The sequence below is a fragment of the Cervus elaphus genome, chromosome X, assembly GCF_910594005.1.
Source record: "Cervus elaphus chromosome X, mCerEla1.1, whole genome shotgun sequence".
NCBI classification, from domain to species: domain Eukaryota; kingdom Metazoa; phylum Chordata; class Mammalia; order Artiodactyla; family Cervidae; genus Cervus; species Cervus elaphus.
Window position 1 is genome coordinate 118,993,205 of NC_057848.1, and position 21,906 is coordinate 119,015,110.

General features: G+C 42.3%; 1 protein-coding gene across 1 annotated transcript; it reads right to left on the reverse strand.

The window, feature by feature from the left end:
- Nucleotides 1–6,254: 6,254 nt before the first annotated feature.
- LOC122689578 (diphosphoinositol polyphosphate phosphohydrolase 3-beta) lies at nt 6,255–7,023 on the reverse strand. The gene has a single exon (XM_043896158.1). It carries the CDS (start codon nt 6,747–6,749, stop codon nt 6,255–6,257), a length of 495 nt encoding a protein of 164 aa, XP_043752093.1. The 5' UTR covers nt 6,750–7,023.
- Nucleotides 7,024–21,906: the final 14,883 nt, after the last annotated feature.

Below are 21,906 nucleotides of genomic sequence, written 5' to 3' on the forward strand. Positions count from 1 at the left end.
TAAAGAATCCACCTGCCAATGCAGGAGGTGCAGGAGACCTGGGTTTGACCCCTGGGTCAGGAAGATCCCCTGGAGGAGGGCATGGCAACCCACTCCAGTATTCTTGCCTGGAGAATCCCATGAAGAGGAGCCTGGCAGGCTACAGTGCATGGGGTTGTAAAGAGTCAGACATGACTGAGTGAATAAGCTGTTGCTCCATTTTCCCTAAAAGGTACCTCCAATGTTGTTCTCACTTTCTGCCTGCTGCTCCACAAAATAAGTCTGGACAGACCTCATGAGTTCAGTACAGCGTCATTAACTCTGACCTAGGTTTTAGCCTTTACAGAATTCTAAGCACAGTTCAAAACTTAAGGAATATCTGCAATCTGTGAAACAAAATGGTTCACTAAAGTCAAGAATGTCAACTACCTACTTTCCCGTGTCACCTATCTTTCAAGTATAACTTTAACAAATGTACAACTAACACATCTACAGCCAAAAAACATTTTGTGGATTTTTATAATTTCATAAAATTGCTTCCTTGGAGACTTCACCCCTTCGGTTTTTCACATTGATATAAACTGGACTCTGTGTGTGTGTGTGTGTGTGTGTGTGTGTGTGTGTGTGTGTGTGTGTGTGTGTGTGTGTGTGTGTGTGTGTGTGTGTGTGTGTGTGCGCGCTTCCTTGGAGACTTCACCCCTTCGGTCAAAAAACATTTTGTGGATTTTTATAATTTCATAAAATTGCTTCCTTGGAGACTTCACCCCTTCGGTTTTTCACATTGATATAAACTGGACTCTGTGTGTGTGTGTGTGTGTGTGTGTGTGTGTGTGTGTGTGTGTGTGTGTGTGTGTGTGTGTGTGTGTGTGTGTGTGTGTGTGTGTGTGTGTGTGTGTGTGTGCTTCCTTGGAGACTTCACCCCTTCGGTTTTTCACATTGATATAAACTGGACTGTGTGTGTGTGTGTGTGTGTGTGTGTGTGTGCTTCCTTGGAGACTTCACCCCTTCGGTTTTTCACATTGATATAAACTGGACTCTGTGTGTGTGTGTGTGTGTGTGTGTGTGTGTGTGTGTGTGTGTGTGTGTGTGTGTGTGTGTGTGTGTGTGTGTGTGTGTGTGTGTGTGTTGTTAAATAAAAATTTAATTTTTCCTATTTCAGTGGACCAAATTAAGAGAAAAAACTCCCAGCAGTGGTCTGTAGCAATGGAAACACTAGCTATTCCAGAGTATGCCCCCCTTATTTTTGGGGGACCTATTTGACCTATTTGGCCCAAAATGGCACACCAAAGCCAACATTTTCTAAACAATACAAAATTTTTCTCTCTTTTTTCTCAATGCCTCATATATTAGCTTTAATAAGAATTCTGATAACTTTTTATTTTGGAAAATGTCAAATATACAAAAGTAGAGAGGAACATATATTTAATATAATGAATCATCATTTAACCATTACCCAACTTTAACAATTTTCTGGTCAAGGCCAATCTTGTTTCATCAGTACCTCCAACACACTTAAATACAGACATTATTTTGAAGCAAATTCCAGACATTATTTCAACTGTAAATAGTTGGGAATATATCATAACAGCAATACTATTATTCCAACTAATATAAAATATCAAGTTGCCCAATTTTCAAATTATCCAGATTGTCTCAAAATATTTTTATTTTATAGTCTAGTCAAATCAGGATCCAAAAAAGATCCATATATTACAATTGGTTGTTAAGTCCCTTAAATCTCTTTTAATCAGCAGGTCCATTCTTCATTTCTTTCATTCTGGCCATTCATTTACTAAAGGTACTATGTCATTTGTCCTGTAGAGTTTCCTGCAGTCTTGATTCTGCTCATATCTCTGTGATGTAATGTTTCTCTGTTCCCTGTATTTTCTACAGATAAGGAGTTATGTCTAGAGGCACAGTCAGATTTAGGTTCAAAATTTTGGCAAATATTTCATAGGTGGTGTAGCATACTGTCATAGCAGGCACATAATGTCTGGGATGACACAGACATACAAAGAAAAACTTTTGCTAATATCTCACAGATGCCTTTAAACACCTGTTTCAAACCTGATATACAAAAGTCACATATCACCTAAATAGACAGCATTTACTGTACTAACACCAGATTAGAAGGTAAATGCCTTACCACTCAGTGTCATTACAAAATATTAATTTTTAGACAAATTTTCAGTGATGTCTACCATATTTCAAGTGATTTCTTATATGCTAGATTTATAAAAAAATGAAGGAAATAAGGTCCTTGCACTTAAGGTCACATAACCTGGTGGGAAATACAGACACACAATCATAAGAGCACAAAGAAGGCCATAGGTGCCAAATTAGAAGTCTGTACAGATACAGAAGTAGTGCAACAACCTGGAGAATAGTCATTGCAATAAACAAGGAGGAAGTGTCCAAAAGGATAGGATGGGCTGTGTCCTTGGGAGTGTGAAAGAGCTCACCTGTCTTCATAATTCCATTCATCACTGGGTTCATATACTTGATTCTTTCAAAGTAAATCTGAACATCTATGCCATTCACCTAAAAAAAATATATCATTAATAGTTGTATTTGTTCATCAATTCTTCTAGTCAACAAGTATTTATTGAAGTATGGTTCATCAACCATTTTGTATTGGAAAAGCCTTCAGTGAATTAGCCAATGCAGTTCCATTATGAAGCCACATGATAGCCTGAGGAATAACAGATTGTCCTAGTTAAAATATAAAGCCAATAAATCAACACACAAGTATTTTGTTATAGAATACACTAGTAGTAGAGATTTCTAATCTGTGGATCAATGACAGATGTCTCCATAGTTTAGCCACTGTTCTAAGGCTTTGAGGATACGTAAGGATTCAGGCTGGGTCCTAGTCCTCAAAGAGTTCATAGTCTAACAGACCAATAGTCATTCAGAAAGATGATTACAATACTGGAATGATGCTGAAAATATTTCCTATTTTGCTTGGTGCTTCCACAAAAGGAACCCAGAAAAGAAAACTTTGGCCAACTGTTAGAACTACAGGCTTTAAAGCAGCATTTTCAGCTTCCTTTTCCCAGTTAATACCTATTGATGGAGGAATTGCTCTTTCTTACAATCGGATTCCACTTAAATGGAAATGAGAGGAGCAGCTCCAGCTTCAGAGCCCTTTTACCCTTCTGTCCCAGAAGGGCCCTCTAATGATGCTAATACTTCAGAAGCTGTCTATTCCTGTTGCTTACACATGTGCATGCACACACATTCACCAAAATATATCTGTTTCTAAATACAAAAATGTTGAAATATTTAGTTCTTTCAAATTAAACCATACAACAGAATTCAAAATATTTATAGCCACCTCATAGCCCTTTCAGAGTTACTTCTTTTAACTTATCTGATCAACAAAACAAGTTCCTTAGAAAATATAATACATTGGGTGTCCAGGGAAACTATATATTACATATTAATATTATCTTTATTCCAACATGTTTTCTTAAAATGTTTTTTAAGACATTCATCCAGTTTTGGGGGGAAAAAACCCAGTCTTTAAAAAACACGCTGAAAACAAATTTCTACCTCATGTCTGAAAGTCTTAATTATCTTTGATCAATGCACTGTTTTCTTTGGGGGGAATGAGTTGGAAGACTTCTCTGTACATTTTTAGTGTAATATCTTATAATAATGACTCTGCATGAAGAAAATCCCAACTGTGAATCAAGCTCTTGGAGAATGGAGGTTAACTAGATGCCATTTGGTTTGTTACTTCTGTGTCAACATTTTAAAGCTGAATTCTTTGGATTTCTCTCTTAAAATGAAAGGATTTTTAGGTTTTTTAATATTTTCTTGACTGAACTCCAAAAGCATAATAAGAACTACTCTTTTGAACTTGAATGTTTAACTTAAAGTGTGATAACCATAAAATATTCTTTTGCAATTTAGAAGTGAAAAGTTTTACAGACTGCATAAACTGAAGATAACTGGGAACTAAAGATAATCCTAGCAAGTGACAGAACACAATTCAAATTTTTCTGAATTAAATATAACAAATATTTGCAAGCTAATGAGAGCTGATGAACATCAACACTGTACTTTTCACATCTGTCAAATATGTAGTTGAAAAGTCAAAACAAGATCATGCATTATTATCTCTAAGGATGCCATGTATAAGTTAAACTTCCAAGGTGTCTGTGGCAACATTTTAGATGGAGGCAGTTTTATATATGAAATGGTCATAAAAAAATCCAATTTCTCTGCTGTTAGTGTATACTTTGAAAAATTTCAAGTATCATTAGTTGATTTGGACTGTTAGAAAAGGAAAGGTCAACTAGTGGGATTTAGAGAGTTTGTTAAAAATAAGACATCTTTCTGTACAAAAAATACAATTTTGAAACACATATTCGACAATCCTACATAATTTAAAATATGAAATCATATAATTTGTCTTTTAAAAGCTATTAATTTTCTACTCACTCCTATGACATTAGTTTTGTCAATTACAATACATACTTTTATTTTGACATATTTATGTATGGTAAAGATCTTATTTTAAAAATTGGCACCAAAGTTCTAAAAGAAAACACAGAATATTCAATTCTATGTGTTTTTAAAAGGTTAATTTTTAGAAGAAAAAAGGGTTTAAATTACAGTAATTACCACATATTATCTATTTGTGGAATAATTTCAAGATGTTAAATAAAAATACATCCCCCACTCATATGCTCTTCACAAAGTAGGCTTTTTCTCAACATTCCTGAGAAAATATAAAGAGTTCCAAGTTGCTAAATTTTCAAAGTTCTTAATAGGGAGTGCATAATAGTGACCTTCCAAAAGTTAGTTGACTGACACAAAATATCTATCAATAATGATTAAGAGATATGACAATTCAGGTTGCCCTAAAAATTAGGTAAGATCTTTCCACATACCAATACCCACTTCACCAAGTAGGCTTTATATCTACCTATTTACTATGGCTAGAGGAACAAAGGTAGTCCCAGAAGACAGACCTATATACTCTAGATAGGATCCCTGATTTCAAGTAAATATTAAAGATGATCTAAGTATTTTTAAATTGGTGCCCCCCAAAATTTATTATGTGACACAAAATTTTCATCTTAAAACTTTATGAGAGATTGTTCAGGCGTCCTAACAGTTTGAGAAGTGTGTAACAGCTGAATATCAAGGAGGCTAACTCCCTCAACTGGGTTGAAATTACAATATAATATTCCATTCTTTTGACTACTGGTATTCAGACAAGTTTAAGTGGACTATCACAAATTCAAATACACAAAATTTCTTTCAAAGAATAGTTTATACTGAGAGAACCATAGTTGTTCTAGGGCACTGAGAAAAGAGAAATATGAGTTGGAGTTGAGCATGCTAAATCACACTTGGAATAGAGTTTTCATAATATGTATCAGGACATGTACATAACAATATCTCCCCAAGAGCGTGTTTACTCTATAAAATAATATTCTGCTAAGCTACATTTGGGCTAAATGGGAAATGGCTATTTCAAGTAAGAAGTAAAAAAATACCAGTTGTGAAAATGTTCTGAAACTTGAATTATCTACAAATGAATAAAGCAATTTCTGAAAAGGGCAAATTAGATCATATATCTGAACATACAATTATTGTTCAATAGAGAAAGAGCATACGCTGTAAAATTTCTTAAATACCTTTTTGAAATTCAAAATTCGTCCTTCAAACCAATTCCCTTCACAGAAGGGCTTCCTGACAAGGGCTAATGCTGAGAATCAGAAAACAACTTAAGAAAGAAATTAATGAAAACGCCACACAACCAAAGTGATCAGATTTTAAAGGCCCTCAATACAATTCAAACCACAAGACTGGCACCAAAAGTACACATGAAGATCCACACACACACACATAAGTGTGAAATATGAAAAAAAAAACAAACAAACCATAGCGCCCATACACGTTTACACACACACACACACACACACACACACACACACACACACACACACACACTAACCTCAAAGTCTGAGAGAGCAGTTAAGGCAACTTAAAAAAACAACCCACGTGGCTTTGGCTTTCTGAAATGTGTTATAGTGCTACCAAGAAGCGATTCTGAAAGCATCTGAAAAACGTGCAAAGTGCCTGAAAACAGTGCCTGGCAACTGAGACAGTTTGCAAGCGTGATTCAGAGGTCTGCCAAGGAAACAAAAGAAGCCTCCCTCCTCCCGGTGAGACCGCACACGGCAACAAGAGAGGTGCTCCGGGCACTACTTATTGTCAGGTAGGCGGAAAGCAGAAGTCTGCACGAGCGGTACATACTAGGGATCGCCCTCCGGCAGGGACGGGGCCACGGAGTTTCCATTGGTTGGGGAACCGCCCAGCTTTAGTTTTTGCAGATATTCGGCATGCACGGGCTTGTGGCACTGGAGAACCTTGATCGCATCTTCGACTTTGAACCACTCTCGCTTCCTCCCAATGTTAACCGAATCTTCCCAATCCTCCAGAATCTCAGTGACAGTCAGTACATACACGTACGTTCTGTGCTTGCGATCTTGGTTCTGCTCGAAAATGCCCAGGAGCCGGCCTAACTTCCCCTTGACTCCCGCCTCTTCAAACACCTCGCGGACGGCCGCACCGCCCGGCTCCTCCTCGGGCTCCATGCCCCCGCCCGGCACGATCCAGCGGTCCGGGTACCGACTGCTACTCACTAACAGCACCTCGTCCTCGCGCTCGCTCCGGAAGCACAGGCACGCCGCCCGCTTCTTGAACCCCTCCGGGTCGTAGGTCCGCGTCTGGTTCGGCTTGCACTTCATCTTCGAGGCCGTCCGCCGCCGCTCAGGTCCCCGCCGCCGCCGGGTCGAGGGGCTCCAAGGTGCTGCGGAGAGAAAGAGCCGCGAGGAGGGGCAGAGAGTGAGAGAGAGAGGCGCCTCAGCCCACGAGCCCCGGGAGCTCAGGGAAGATAAGGCCGGGGCGGGGACGGGGGCGGGGGCGCGCGAGGTACGTCAGTCGGTCCGTCCCCTGCGTGGCCGGGGGTCCCGGGCACAGACGCCTGAGTGGAGGAGGCGCCGCCCCCGCCCCCGTCCCCGCCTCCGCCCCGAGCCCGCCACTCCGCGAGGAGCCCACTCGCGTCTCCGGTGCGCGTCTCCGTCCGTCCCTCCTTCTCTCCTCAGCCGCCGGGACCAAGGCTGAGCGAGGTGATGCGCATTCGCGCGCGCGTCCGCGTCCCCAGGCACGTGCGCGTTCCCGTCGGAGGGCGGGGGGCGGGGGTCTCGCGGCTCCCACAGCGCCGGGCGCCTCTGGCGCAGCGCGCAGGCGCCTGGCACTTCTCCGGCTGGGACTGTCCGTCCCCCAGGGTGAAATGCACCGCATTGTGACTTGGGCCAGCTTGTTTCCACGTGTGCCTTTGACCCAGACGTGGCTGTGGCGCGGCCGGACGTTTCTCTTCACCCTCTCCGTCAGGTCTCAGGAAACACACACGCAATCATTTTACACACAGGAGCACAAGACCAATGGTCAGGTGCATAAGGTCGTAGTCATCTCCCACAATGAAGAGTACCGGCTTACTTATAGGAAGGCCTCGGTTTTGTCAAGATGATCCTGGGTATCCTTGGGCGAAAGAGTGCCGAATCGTTGCTGAGTCATTTCGTGCAGTTTTGTTTTTTCAACAGGTTCTTCACTTCGCCAGGCATCTTGGAACAGTCCATGACTGAACAGCTTTCCTGAACCTACCCCTATTGCCATCTTACCTAACCTCTGGTCCCTGGTTTCCTCATCAGTAAACTCCTCACCTGCTTGGTTCAGACCTTTGCACTTTAGGTCATATTCACCCAACAGCTGGAGAGCCACCCAAAGCAGTGTTTTATTCAATCCCAGGAATCTCTCCGCTTCACACACTCCACACGTCTCTCTCTTTCTCATTGGGAAGCACTGGTTGAGGATTTGGGAAACATGCCTCTGGCAGTCCCTTCATATTTTACATTTTGAGTTTCAGAAGCCTCCTGGCCTGGACTCCAGCAAGGCCACCTGGTGATCTCTCACCTCTGTCTGCTGCTGCTGCTGCTGCTGCTAAGTAGCTTCAGTCGTGTCCGATTCTGTGCGACTCCATTAGAGGGCAGCCAACCAGGCTCCCCCGTCCCTGGGATTCTCCAGGCGAGAATACTGGAGTGGGTTGCCATTTCCTTCTCCAGTGCATGCATGCGTGCATGCTAAGTCGCTTCAGTCGTGTCCCACTCTGTGTGACCCCATGGACAGGAGCCCACCAGGCTCCTCTGTCCATGGGATTCTCTAGGCAAGAATACTGGAGTGGGTCTAGCCATCCTATACCCTTGGCCAAGAAGTGGCCTCCCCACAACCCCAGATATAACAACCTGAAGCCTTCCCCCCTCCATTTTATTTCTTCTTATTCTTTCCCTGCTCTCACAGTAACCTTATGGAGAAGACCTCTGATGTCCCCCACGTTTTGCCTTATTGCAACTTAGGCATCTTTGTCTCTCTTACCTGCAGACACTCTGCTGGCATCAGGCAAGCTGGATCATGACAACTCACTTTTCCAAGGAAATAATCCATTCCTCAAGGGGCAACTGAATCGGAAAGGTATGTGGAAAATGGTTATGAAACATACAGTCCGGTTTTTAAATAGCAAGTTTGTTCAGATTCCCAGAGTCTGTTCCACTCCATGTATACCCAAATAGCCCATAAAAATGGTTCTGTTCCTGGTGGCAAGACTACCCTCACTATCTTGAGCATAATATGACAAAGGTATGTGGGCATGAAAGAACAAAACTGTAGGAAGAAAAAGATAGAGATATACAGAGAATCACCTGAACCAATAGCCATACTACTGCTGATGACCATATTTCAATGATATATGGATGATCAAAGAACATTTTTGGAATGCAACATACCATGACCTAAAACAAACTAGGAGGACTTCCTGGAGATCCAGTGGTTAGGACTCTGCACTTCAAAGCAGGGGGCACGAGTTGGATCCCTGCTCAGGAAAGTTTCCTATGCTGCATGGTAGGACTTCCACCCCACCCCCCCAAAAAAAAGTACACTAGGAAAATATATAAATTTCAGCAAGATGCATTCCTTAGTGTGTTCATACTCCCAATTAAAAAATCAAAAACAAAATCCATCATAATCAGAATCTAGGCAAATATATCAATTATCACCCATATTATTACATATCATTTAAAATTTTCTTTCCCATGTAATGAGATTGTAAAGAGAAAAATGCCTGCCATTTTGGTAAAGAGGACAAAATACTCTTTTTTCCAGATAGTAGGAATATATTCTTGGGAAACATCTGAGAAACGATGTAAAAATAAACTTCTTTAAGTGAGAGAAATTACTAAATGTTAAAATTAAAAATCCCAAGAGCTTTCATGTATGCCAGCAATAAGCCTGTAGAAAATAGAATGGGTAAATGATGACCTCACAGTAGTAGTATCAACCACTCCAAAGTAAATGAAACACCAAGGAATCCTAAACATATGGTTAGGACATTGTAGTAGAAAATGATAAAACTCATACTCAGCCTTAAAACATATTTGAGTAAATCAAGAGGCACTTTAGCAAAGTTGGGAGATTGGGCTTGTGTCTGCAGGGATTATTATTATTCATTTCTTGCTCAGTACTTTCTTGTTTTCAGTCACTTAGTCGTGTCATGACTCTCTGGGACCCCATGGACTGCATTACGCCAGGCTTCCCTGTCCTTCACTATCTGCTTAGGACTGGAAAGTGTTAGTCCCTCAGTCGTGTCCTGCCAGCTCCTCTGTCCATGGGATTCTCCAGGCAAGAATACTGGAATGGGTTGCCATTTCCTTCTCCTGTCTCAGGGAGGTGTGGAGCAAACAGGCTGCAGTTACATCACAGGTCTGCTTCACAATTGCCAAGTCCTATCTCCTTGTCTTACCAGAGGTGCCGTTTTATAGTCTATTCCACCATTCCCACTTCAGATGACACCCATGCAATATGTCTGTGCTGGGGGTGGGGCATAGTTATTGGAAGGTAGAGGAGAGGCAACATTATAATATGGAAGGAGGTAGAGAGTGAATTCTACTGGCAAAGTCATAGCTTGTTTCTGGATAAAGAGATCCACAAGTTGCAGGTTTAGTACACTGCCAAGGATATTTACAAATTAGCTTTTTCCCCTGATTTTCATAAAATAATTGTATTTTCCACCTGTTAAAACAATAGGGCAAGGCAGTTGTGACTTTTTCTACACAAGAGTAGAAATCTTTTTGGAAAGACTAGCACTCCACTGCGTGGTTTATCTATAGTTCAATGCTGCTGCACTGATGAGCAGGGTTGTTTTCTGAGCCACTGTAGTAGTAGACTGTTATGGCGACAGCTGTGATCCGTGCATGCTTCCCACATTGTCTTAGCCTCGGCGATGGAGCTTGCTTTGTCTGACGGGACAACAGCATGTGTGAAGCAAGCAGAGTTGAAAAGTGCTTGTGCACTGGGGTTTGCCCTCTCTTGCTGTTCTTGAAACAAGATGATAGCAATGTGAAGAAGCCTGGGCTAGGTGAATGATGCGAGATCCATGGTCCATGCATCGCTTTCACCCTAGCTGCCAGAGAATCATTTACCAGAAGTGTGGGTGAGACCATCCTATACCATCCAGCCCCCAGCAGAGCCAGTTAGCTAACAGAGCACTGACCACGAATGCATTAAGCCAGCCTTCTGAGAACAGCAGGACTGCTCAGCTGAGCCCAGCTGAACTCATTGAGCTGTAGAATTGTGAGCAAAAGAATCAGTTGTGTAAATTGTGGGGTGCATCAAGAGCTAGCTGACACAACCATTAACTGCCATCCATCAAATTCCAACCAAAACTAAAGAGAAAATGTATATTTCCTAGTAGAATTTCACCTCTTTTGAAGAGATTGACATTGAACTGAGTCAGACCTTGACTCTGACTCCAAAGGTAATCTTCCCTTCACTATGACAGATTGCACGTGTGCTGAGATTGCTGAGATGCACACACAGTACATGTCGTTTCTTATGGTACAGACTTTTTCCTCTCTCATTTTTTTTCTACCTGGGTGATCCAGGCACCCAGGAGACCATAGCTTCTAGGTAATGTTCTAAAACTGAGAAGATCTGCCCTGAGAGCAACAGGTCAGGGATACATATTTCTGCACTTTTTCTGAGTTAGGAAGGAGCAGGCAGATTGGAAAGGGAGAGCAAGATTTAGAAACATGATCCTGCACTGTTGGGCACCTTTCTTGGTGAGATGGGCATGGAACCTAGAGTTGTCTCTTTTGTGATTAAATTTAAGTGGAATGCAATTCTAAGAGGGAGGAGTTCTCCAGAACAGATGTCGGCTCAGATGGAGACTGTTTCAGACCTTCTCAGAGCTTTATGGCATTCACAGCCAGTTCCAGCTTTCAGGAGAGTTACCACCCATACCTGTGAGGATTTGTAGATGTATTAAAGGGAAGCAGAGTCGGGGAATGTGATTTTAGTCAGTGAGTGGGGAAAATTGGTGTTTTGTTAACCAAATGCCCTAGAATTTAAATCTCGCTCTCTCACTAGCTGTACAGTCTTAAATCAGTGAATGAATATCTTGGACCTTGATCGTTCTCATCTGTAAAATGGGGATAATGAAAGTACCTTCCTCATTAATTTCTCCCTCCCGCAAAGGCTTTCCTGACCATTACTCACTCATCTCTTATACTGCGATTAAATTACCCTCCTCCTTTTTGCCAGGCTCCCTTGACTTAAATTCGACAGAATGGTCGAATGGTTTTAATCAGGGAGCGCTGTGATGATCTGTCTGCATGTTTGAAAAAAATGTAAAGGCTAGGGGCCAGCCAGATACATACCTGTTCCCCGAGTCAGCACAGTGACCTGAACTTGGCATCCGGCAGGGAATCAAAATATATGGATTGAGTGAGAGTGTGACAAAGGCTAGTTGGATCATGAAGGATGGTTCTCATTCCAGCTAATAATTGTTTATTCCAAATATAAAATGAGAGATGAGTGAACAGGCAACTCCGTACGTGGCTTTTCATGTGGGGAGGCTTCGTCGTGTTCCTTGCATTCTCTCTTTTTCCCTGAAACGCAGAGAGGGGCTATAGTGGGTCATTCAGTAGAAACTTCTCAAACACCAAGTGATTAAAGCAAAACAGTGCCTCCCTAGTCTTTCTCTTTGATTAATCAACGAACCATGGGGATAAAAACAAGACTTCTAAGTTTGTGATTTTGTGAGTAACAGCACACGTGTGAACGATCAAGGGTGTGAGTGCAAAGGTCAAAGGAGATCAAGTCCAGGTGAGTGTTTCTGCTCTCTCAAAGAGGCCGCAAGCACTCCTTCATTCCTCCTGCTGCTTTGGTCACTCCCTCTGGTTCCCTGACTGCAGTGTCCCCGTCTTTCACCGATACTGTCCTCTCTACCGACCTAAATTCAGCACCCAAACCCTTGCTAGTGCTGTCTCGTTCATGCCTCAGGGTCAAATGCTAATCACTAAGAGAGGTGTTTGAGGTCCTATTGGATCTGACCCTGTCTCCTCTCTGGCTGTACCCCCACCAGCCTCCCTTCAGTCACTCAGCTCCAGGTCAGCTGGGCTCTGCAGTTTCTGGGTCATGTCAGCTAGGCTCCCTCCTCAGGGCCTTTGTCCCAGCTCTTCCCTTTGCCTACATGCTCCTCACCCACATCTGCCTGGCTGACTTCCTCACTTCCATGGAGACCGTGCTCAGTTCTTACCTGCTTTCTCTGTGAGGGCTACCCAGGCCACTGGACAGTATATCGGCAAGTGCACCCACCTTTCTCACCGTCAACCCTCTCTCTCATCGCCTTTATCTTGCCCTACATTGTCCTTTAGGTACAACACTTATCACCTAACAGACTCTTATTTACTTCTTTGTCATGTTGTACTTATCTCTGTCCTCCCCCATAGTTCCCAGCTGCAAGGTCCTTGATCTTAGAGATCTTTCTCTCTTGCTCACTGGTCAATCTCCACCAGCCCAGAACATTACTGAGAACACACTGTAGTCACGCAGACGATATCAGTTTATGTACTGAATGTATCTGCCTCCCTTGGTACATTGTGATACCCTTGAGGGCAAGGGCCATGTTTGTCTTTGTCAAACCATGGGTCTTTGTCAGTCCACGGTCCAGCAAACTTTCTGATACAGCTGGAGAGACACTACTGAATATTCACTGAATTAATGCATTAATTTGTGAAAGTGGCACTAATAGAGAAAAGATCCTGTTTCCAAACTGCATTTCTTCCAGTAGGCACCATCTGTGTGAGAACCATGGACGTATCAGCGCCATGCAAACTCTGCTAGTCAGTGTGGCCAGATGTCTGACTCATTTTCTGTGGAAGTCTCGTAGGCTAGCACTCGGCTTACTATGCAGCCTGACTTAGGGTGGCATTTCTGGAACTCAGGCCTTCATCATCTAAATAGACTTTGCTTTAGCTGTGCAGAACATGCGGCAATTTACATATTTTCTTCTAATAAAATTGTATCTTTGAGAATAAAAGGTAATCATATAATGAAACATGGTGAGTGCAAAAGAAGGTAATGCACTAGTTGAACGAAAGTTGAGATGACTGTGGAGTAATAGTACACACAAAGATCGGCACCAAGCTGGGCTCTCCATGGATCTTCTGTAGTTGAATCCTAATAAAAACCCTCAAGAGATAATACTGTCATTCCCATTTCACAAGGGAGAATATTGAGACCATGGACATTCTGTGAGTTGCCTGTGATCTGGCAGTAGATAGCCCAATGAGAGCCCGATTCAGGGCTCATTGGTGATCACACCTCAGAGCGAGTACAGCATAGACAGTTGTTGTTGTTTAGTCACTAAGTCGTGTCTGAATCTTTTGTGACCAAGTTTACTTTAGCCCACTAGAATCCTTGTCCATGGGATGTCCCAGGCAAGAATACTGGAGTGTATTGCCATTTCCTTCTCCAGATGATCTTCTGGGCCCTGGGATTGAACCCACATCTCCTGCATTAGCAAGTAGGTTTTTTACGACTGAGCCACCAGGGAAGCCCACAGCATAGGCAGACCCCCGACACACTTAATCTGCTCTGAGCAGTCCTGTTTGGTTCCCTTCTTTTTTCACTGATCCGCTCTCCAAAGCTTTCATCCCAGCTCATATCACTTGCAGAAGTGCTTCATCCCAGAGATTTCGCCCCAGCTCCTTTGATCAAATGTTGGTATATTCAACACTGACCCCTGCTGTGGCAGATGGAAGGTGACTGTTTTGAGTCCTTGCGAAGGAACAAAGTAACTGTTATTTATACTTCTTCATGACTTTTGATGATTGTGTATGTTGGGGAGGGTCCTTTGCTGTAGAGCTAGTTTCCTTGTGTGAGAATCGTGTTCTTGGCAGGATGCCCTTTCCTTCCACAAAGACTTCAAACTGGCCCAGGAGGGAAGGTCAGGATCTTACTGATCAGTGCTGCTGTGTACCCACAGGCCTAAGCACCGCACCACGAGACCAGTTCCCTCAGTAGCAACACAGATCTCTCAGGGTTACCAAGCTGTTCTGCACATTTCACAGGCTCCTTTGATTAAGACAACAAGTGAGATCTGGAGTCAGAATTGGGATCAGGAAAATGGCAACAGCCTTCTAGGACCTCAGTAAAATCTGCCTGTTCTGGGACAATGCACATTAGTGAGCAGCATGGTAGAGGGGCTCTGACCATGGGTTCTGAGCCAGGCATCATTCTCTGGAATTCGAGATTAGTAGACAATGTCTCCCCCTTTACTTTTTCCCCCATCTTCTTCTCGGGTATTTATTTCAGGGCACATTTGAAAATCAGTGGTTTTGTTAGCAGTTTTCATAAAATAGAAGATCTCCTAGCAGAGGACACCAATTAGACTCTTAGTTTCTAAACTTCGTTTTAACATTGATCAGATTGCTTTTAGTACCAGGCTACACCTCACAGGAAAGCTTTATGACTTGTTGCTTTGGATGAATCTTCTGATGTGTGTAATTCCCAGAGTTCTTGTAAAGGAATCCTATATCTCTTGTTGCTGTTTCCTAACTACATATCAGAAGAGATGATAGAATCTCTTTGGGAGCTACTGCAGGTCAGCTATTTTCATAACTCACTGACAGTTTTCATAAAATCCCTGTAGCATAAGTACCATTATTCCAGTGTCATAAATCAGGGAATTAAGGCCCGGGAGGATAGATGCCTTGCTCATCACAGAGTGAGGAAGTGGCAGAGTTGGGATTTAGAACTCCTGTCACAATCCATTGTCTGCATATCTCCACAATTTAAAAAAGTATTTGAAGAACATTCTTGTGTTTTTGAGAGTCACCAATGTAAATTGGAAAATTCTATACTGTTTCTCTATCTCATCATTCTGTTTATTTTTAGAGTCTTTCTCATGACAAATAGTACTTTCCTTTACAGCCAGTATTAAGCTTATAACATTATACTTGGGGGTGGCAGACGTGGAAAGGCATATACATGACTCAGTTCTGGAAAGTGTTGCTTTTAACCATACTGTGGGCTAAAAACTGTGCCATATACTGTGTAGAGGCACATGGAGAAAAGAGCCAGTTCTTGTCCTCCAAAATCTCCTGAGTTTCTAGAAGAGCAACCACAGCTATGCTACCTGTGTAGAAAGCCTCTACTGTACTACCCCCAGGTTTTGAATGGATGTTTTTGGTGTTAAAGTTTCAGTATGAAGGAGTCACATTCAACAAACTTCAGCAATGCCTAAGATGTTTCCTGCAGTGTATGTCCTACATGATAAGCAAAGAGCAAAGCAACCATGGTGCCAGCCCTTAGGATCTCACAGGAAAACAAACCAAAAAAGAAGTGTACTTTCTGAATTAGAAGTATCCATGGAGTACATGTACAGTGCAAGATGGGAAAAGAGGAAGAGGAGACAAAGATTGGGGCTGAGAATGAAGAGAGGCAGTAGGGTCAGAAGTCAGATCATATTATGACTGTGAACACTAAGGCCTGTATTCGAAAATTCCACTGTTTGCGGGGGGATGCAATTCCTTAATCCTGAATATTTATGATTTTCAACAGAACAATTAAATAATCACATTACCAACCTTATCAGTTCAGTTCAGTTGCTACGTTGTGTCCGACTCGTTGTGACCCAGTGGACTGCAGCACGCCAGGCTTCCCTGTCCATCACCAACTCCCAGAGCTTGCTCAAACTCATGTCCATCGAGTTGGTGATGCCATCCAACCATCTCATCCTCTGTTGTCCCTTTCTTATTATATTCTCATATCAGCCTTATATTCACTAATTAATCTCTCCAGTTATGTTTTTTAATGATTTTTATGTTTCTGTCATTTTTGTATTTGCAAAGCCTTGTATTTTCAAAGGCTCCCATCGTGAGGACATTGCAGAAACTGAGAGATTGTTAGAAGGACCAACAATGATGATAAGTCCAGGAAGTTGCTAGTACATTGGTAGTCGAGGCTCCTGAGTACAGGGAGCTGTTGTAAAAGTCAGGAAATTGATATGTTCCACATGCCATGGTAGGCTCTGGGTTTAGATGTATCAGGCAATCTGATCCAGCTCTCTTAGTACAGAAAATCATGCAAGCACATCTTAAGCCCAGTGGTCTGGAAAGATCTGTCAGGATTGTTGATGGAGGAGGTGTCTTACCTGCACACAAACACACAGACAGACACTCACACACAGTTAATAAATTATAATTCTTAAACCCAGCTAGGATCACAGAGTTTTGGTGCCAGTATGTCTGCCTCTAAAGCCTCAAAGAATGTCTATGACATTAAACCCTTTTTCATAATAATTTGTTTCAATTTAATTGAGAACCACTACCTGCAGTTCCCCTGACTGTGCTTGCCTGTTTTTGCCCTGCAGAGAGACTGGGAACTGAATGTTCTTCTTTATCTAAAGGGCAGGGACTGAGTGGGCAGCTCCTGCACCCAAGCCCTTCATGCTGAGTATGGCCCCATCTGACCTCCATGTGACCTCATGTTGCTGTCCCACTGCAGGCTGCCTGTTCTTGCCTCTATATTGTAATTAGTCTTCACTACAATTAGAGTTAGAATTCTCTGCACTGTGACTTTAGTGATGCTTATTTTAATTGGCACCTTTGAGGTACGTGTGATTATCACTGGGCCAGAAATGATTCCTTAACCTTCCCAGTAGATTGGATAATGCAGAGAATTACCTTATGCTCAACAGATTCAATACAGTAATAACTTAAATTCCAGTGATCAGTTTTCAATTGCTGCACAGCAAATTGCCTCGAATTTGGCAGCTTAAACCAACACATATTTATTATTCCCTGGTTCCCATAGGTAATTCATGCTGCATGGATCAAGTGAGTTCTCTGCTTAGGGTCTTACGAGGCTGAAATCAAGGTGTCAGTGGGGCTGGAATCTTACTGGGAGATGCTGGGGAAGAAGCAGCTTCCAAGCTCATCCAAGTGATTGGCAGAATCCATCTCCTGTGGTGGCGGGACTGAACTGTATCTTTGCTTGATGTTGTTAGAGCTGCTCTCAGATTCTAGAGGCTGCCTGTATTTCTCATCATATAGTTCCCTCCATCTTCAAGCAAATGAAAGTGAAAGTTGCTCAGTTGTGTCAGACTCTTTGCGACCCCATGGACTATACAGTCCATGGAATTCTCCAGGCCAGAATACTGGAGTGGGTATCCTTTCTCTTCTCTAGGGGATCTTCCCAACCCAGGGATCGAACCCAGGTCTCCCACATTGCGGGCTTATTGTTTACCAGCTGAGCCACCAGGGAAGCCCAAGAATACTGGAGTGGGTAGCCTATCCCTTCTCCAGTGGATCTTCCTGTCCCAGAAATCAAACTGGGGTCTCCTGCATTGCAGGCGGATTCTTTACCAACAAGCTATCAGGGAAGCTCAAGCAAATGATGATGTGTCAAAACCTTTTGCTTCAAATCTGTCTTGCTTTCCTCTGCTGCAAGCAAGGGGAAAATCTCTGCTTTTAAAGGACTCCTGTTATTAGGTTAGGCCCCTTAGGATAATTCAGGATAATCTCCCAATTAAGGTCAGTGGATTAATAACCTCAATTATAACCACACAATCCGACTAGCCATGCGGATATAACACAAATGTGCGTGTGATTCCTCCTCTAATTCACAATACCTGGGATTATGGTGAGATATCTTGGGAGACCAGTTTTGGAATTCTGCCTACCATAGCCTTTAATCAGATAATTATTTATTAAAACCCTGTTTTGTGACCCTGATGGAGTATCTGTAAATCCTGTGATCATACTGCAGGTCTTCACTGAGTTCCATCATGTCATCATGTAGTTTTATTTGCACCAATGACTTGTATATTGGTCAGGGTTCCAGAGGAACAGAACCAATAGGATATTTAGAGAGAGAGAGAGAGAAGAGTGAAAATAATTTTTTATTAGGAACTGGCTCACATGTTTATAGAGGCTGACAAGATCCCAAGATGTGCATTCGGCAAGGTGGAGACCTAGGAGAGCTGATGGTACAGTTCATCTGAGTCCAAAGGGCTGAGAACCAGGAGAGCCAATAATGTAAGTTCTCGTCCATAAGGGCTGAGATTGAGCCTCAAGAAGATGTGCTTTTTCAGTTCAAGTTCACAGGCAGGAAAAGACCAGAGTCCCACCTCAAGCAGTCAGACTTGATTCCTTCCTGCTTGAAGGAAGCTCAGCTATTTTTGTTCTATTCAAGCTTTCAACTTGGTTTGGGACCAACCTGCTTTACTCAGTCCTCTTATTCCAGTGCTGATCTTATCTAAAACTCCCTCATAGACACACTCACAATAATGGCTGACCTACTGTCTGGGCACTTTCTGTGGCCCAGTCACGATGCAAAATATTGCACATCACTCCAGGCATCTTGACACAGTCCATAGGTTATTATTTCTTTTAAAATTCCTATTCTGTTTTAATGTAACTGCTTGGTTTCTCAGCTTCCTTGCCTATAAGAGGGAGCTCTGGATAAGTTCACTTTGTTAGTTGCATATTAACCAATTGCCTTTAAGGTATATGTGTGAAAGGGAAACACTGATCAGGAAGTAGTGTACAGTCTATACAGTAAAGGAGAATTTTGCATCATGTAACATGCAGATTTAATAATACCTAATATTTGTGAAATAGTTGCCATATATCACATCCTTTTGTATGTTTTTAAAGTGCTTTACCTCATTTGTTCAGCAAAACCCCACAAGATGCATGCCATTGTTAGTCCCATTTCCTTATGAAGAAACTGAAGCACAAAAGTAGTTTGTCCTAGATGACAGATGGTAAGTAGTAGGTCCCAGGGTTGTCATCTATGGCTCCAGAACCAATGTCCTGAACTCATTAGCTTGAGCATTTAATTTATCATCCACACCAGAATGAGAGCACCATTGAAGATTATACCTCTGCTGCTGCTGCTGCTAAGTTGCTTCAGTCATATCCGACTTTGTGCGACCCCATAGACGGAAGCCCACCAGGCTCCCCTATCCCTGGGTTTCTCCAGGCAAGAATACTGGAGTGGGTTGCCATTTCCTTCTCCAATGCATGAAAGTGAAAAATGAAAGGGAAGTCGCTCAGTCGTGTCCGACTCTTAGTGACCCTATGAACTGCAGCCTACCAGGCTCCTTCATCTATGGGATTTTCCAGGCAAGAGTACTGGAGTGGGATGCCATTGCCTTCTCCAGATTATACCTCAGTGGGCATAAAATGGAAAATACTTAGATATATGAAGACACTGCTCACTCTGCTAGTGAAAATCCTCTGCATTGCAAGGAGCAGAAAATTCTTTTCTAGTTTGTCTCAATGAAAAAAGGAAGTTCATGATCTCAGAGGTTTTCTAGCATCAGCATCACTGTCCCTCCCTCTGTGAGATTATTCCTGTCAACATAAAAATTGATTATTATTATTATTATTTTAAAAAACAAAAACGCAAAACAGAAAAAAACCTTTTTGCCTCCCTCCTTCTTACCTGCTATGGGGACATTTCTTCTCCCCTTGGTAGCCAACCTCCCTTAGGGAGAGTCTACACTCACTGTCTCCAGTTCCCCCTACTCCCATTCTGTCTTAATCTCACTGTGATTGAATGTGGACACCTTCACCTGAACTGAAACTGCTATGATCAACATAATAATCAAACAATATTTCTAAGTCAAGGTCTGTGTCACAGTCCCTCCTTACATGACCTGTCTATAATTTGGGGCCGAGTTGATCACTCCTTCCACCTGGGACTACTTTCTCCCCTGGTGTATCATTTAGCATTCTCTGGAGACATGGAAACAATAGGATATATATATATACAGGAAGAGATACTTTAAAGAAATTGGCTTATGCAGTTGTGGAGACAGAGAAGTCCCCCAATCTGGTTTCTGCAAGCTGGAGTTCCAGAGAAGCTTGGTGGCTTAATTCATTTCAACTCCAGCAGCCTGAGAATCAAGAGAACTAATGATGTAGATTCCAGTCAGGGTCTGAAGACCTGAGAAACTGTAGCACTGAGAACAGGAGAAGATCAATGTCCCAGTTCATTCAGTCAGGCAGGAAAGGCCTAGATTTTCCTTCCTCCACCTTTTTGTTCTATTCAGGATTGTTTGCCCTCACACTGGTAAGGGCAAACTTCTTTTCTGAGTCCACAGATTCAGATGTTAATTTCACCTGGAAATAGCCTTACAGACATACCCAGAAATGATGTTTAGCCAAATATTTGGATACTCCATGATCCAGTCAAGTTGACGCATACATACCTGGGTTCCAGGACAACACTTTCCTGGTTGTTCCCCGACGTCATGTAACTGTAGCTGCTCAGTCTCCTTGGCTGGTTCTCCTCCTTTCCTTGTGTTCTCTCCATACTGACAAACCTCAGAACTGGATCCTTCTCCTCTTCTTCTCTACCTCCACTCATTCCTTTTGTGATCTCATCCAGGACCGTGACTTTCTATGCCATCTATACCCTCTTCTCTCCCCAGCTTTGATATCCAACTTAGGCTCCAGAGTCTGTTGTCACTGTCCACCTGGAAGCACAAATGGATATCCAATAAACATTACATTTCAATCATGTAAAAAATGAACGTATTTCATGTTAATCAATCGACCTCTGTTGTTTGTCATCTCAGTTAACATTATACTTTTAGATACTCACTTAAAAATATTGGGGTCAGGGGAGTCTCTGCTGGTCCAGTGGCTAAGAGTCTGTGTTTTTAATGCAGGGGACCTGGCTTCGATCCCTGATCAGGGAACTAGATCCCACATGCCACAACTAAGAGTTTGTGTGCCCCAACTAAGGATCCCACAGGTTGTAGCAAAGATTGAAAATCCTGCATGCTGCAACTAATTCATAGTGCAGCCAAATAAATAAATAAACATTAAAAAATATTGGGGTCAGTCTTACCATTATATCCATCCAAAAATCCAGTTGCTTCTATGGTCTGAGTAGATTGAGAGTATGAAAAATTTTGCCTTCTTCAATCTTACCGCTTAATTCTAAGCCACTATAACTTTTTGCCTTGATTACTGCCACAACATCAAAGTATTTACATGACCTACAAGTTGCTGCAAGATTTGATGTTGTGTTATTTCTCTGAAATCCAACTACATTACCACGAAATCCCTCCATATCTACTTTAAGTAGTCACATTTAACTTGAAGGCTCTTCAACTGGCTGTTGTCTGTGTTTGAAATGATCTTCCTCTACATATTTAATGGCTCATCCCATCAACTCCTTCAAGTCTTTGCCTAAATATCACTTTATGAGTGAGGCTTATCCTGACTACTTATCAAAATTTCCAATTACTTAGCATTCCAGATCTTTCTTAATTTGCTCTAATTTGCTTTCCATGCAGTATAATCTTCCTACTTACAGTATAATCATTTATTTTTTATTGTTTATGCAGTTACCCCAAAATATGAGTTCTGTGAGGGCAGAGACAGATGTCCATTTTGTTTCCTGTAGTATCTTCAGGAAGAACACTGGAGTGGGTTGCCATTAATACCTTTATTCAAATCTCGACATTTCTCTGTCTTGTGACCTTCCTAT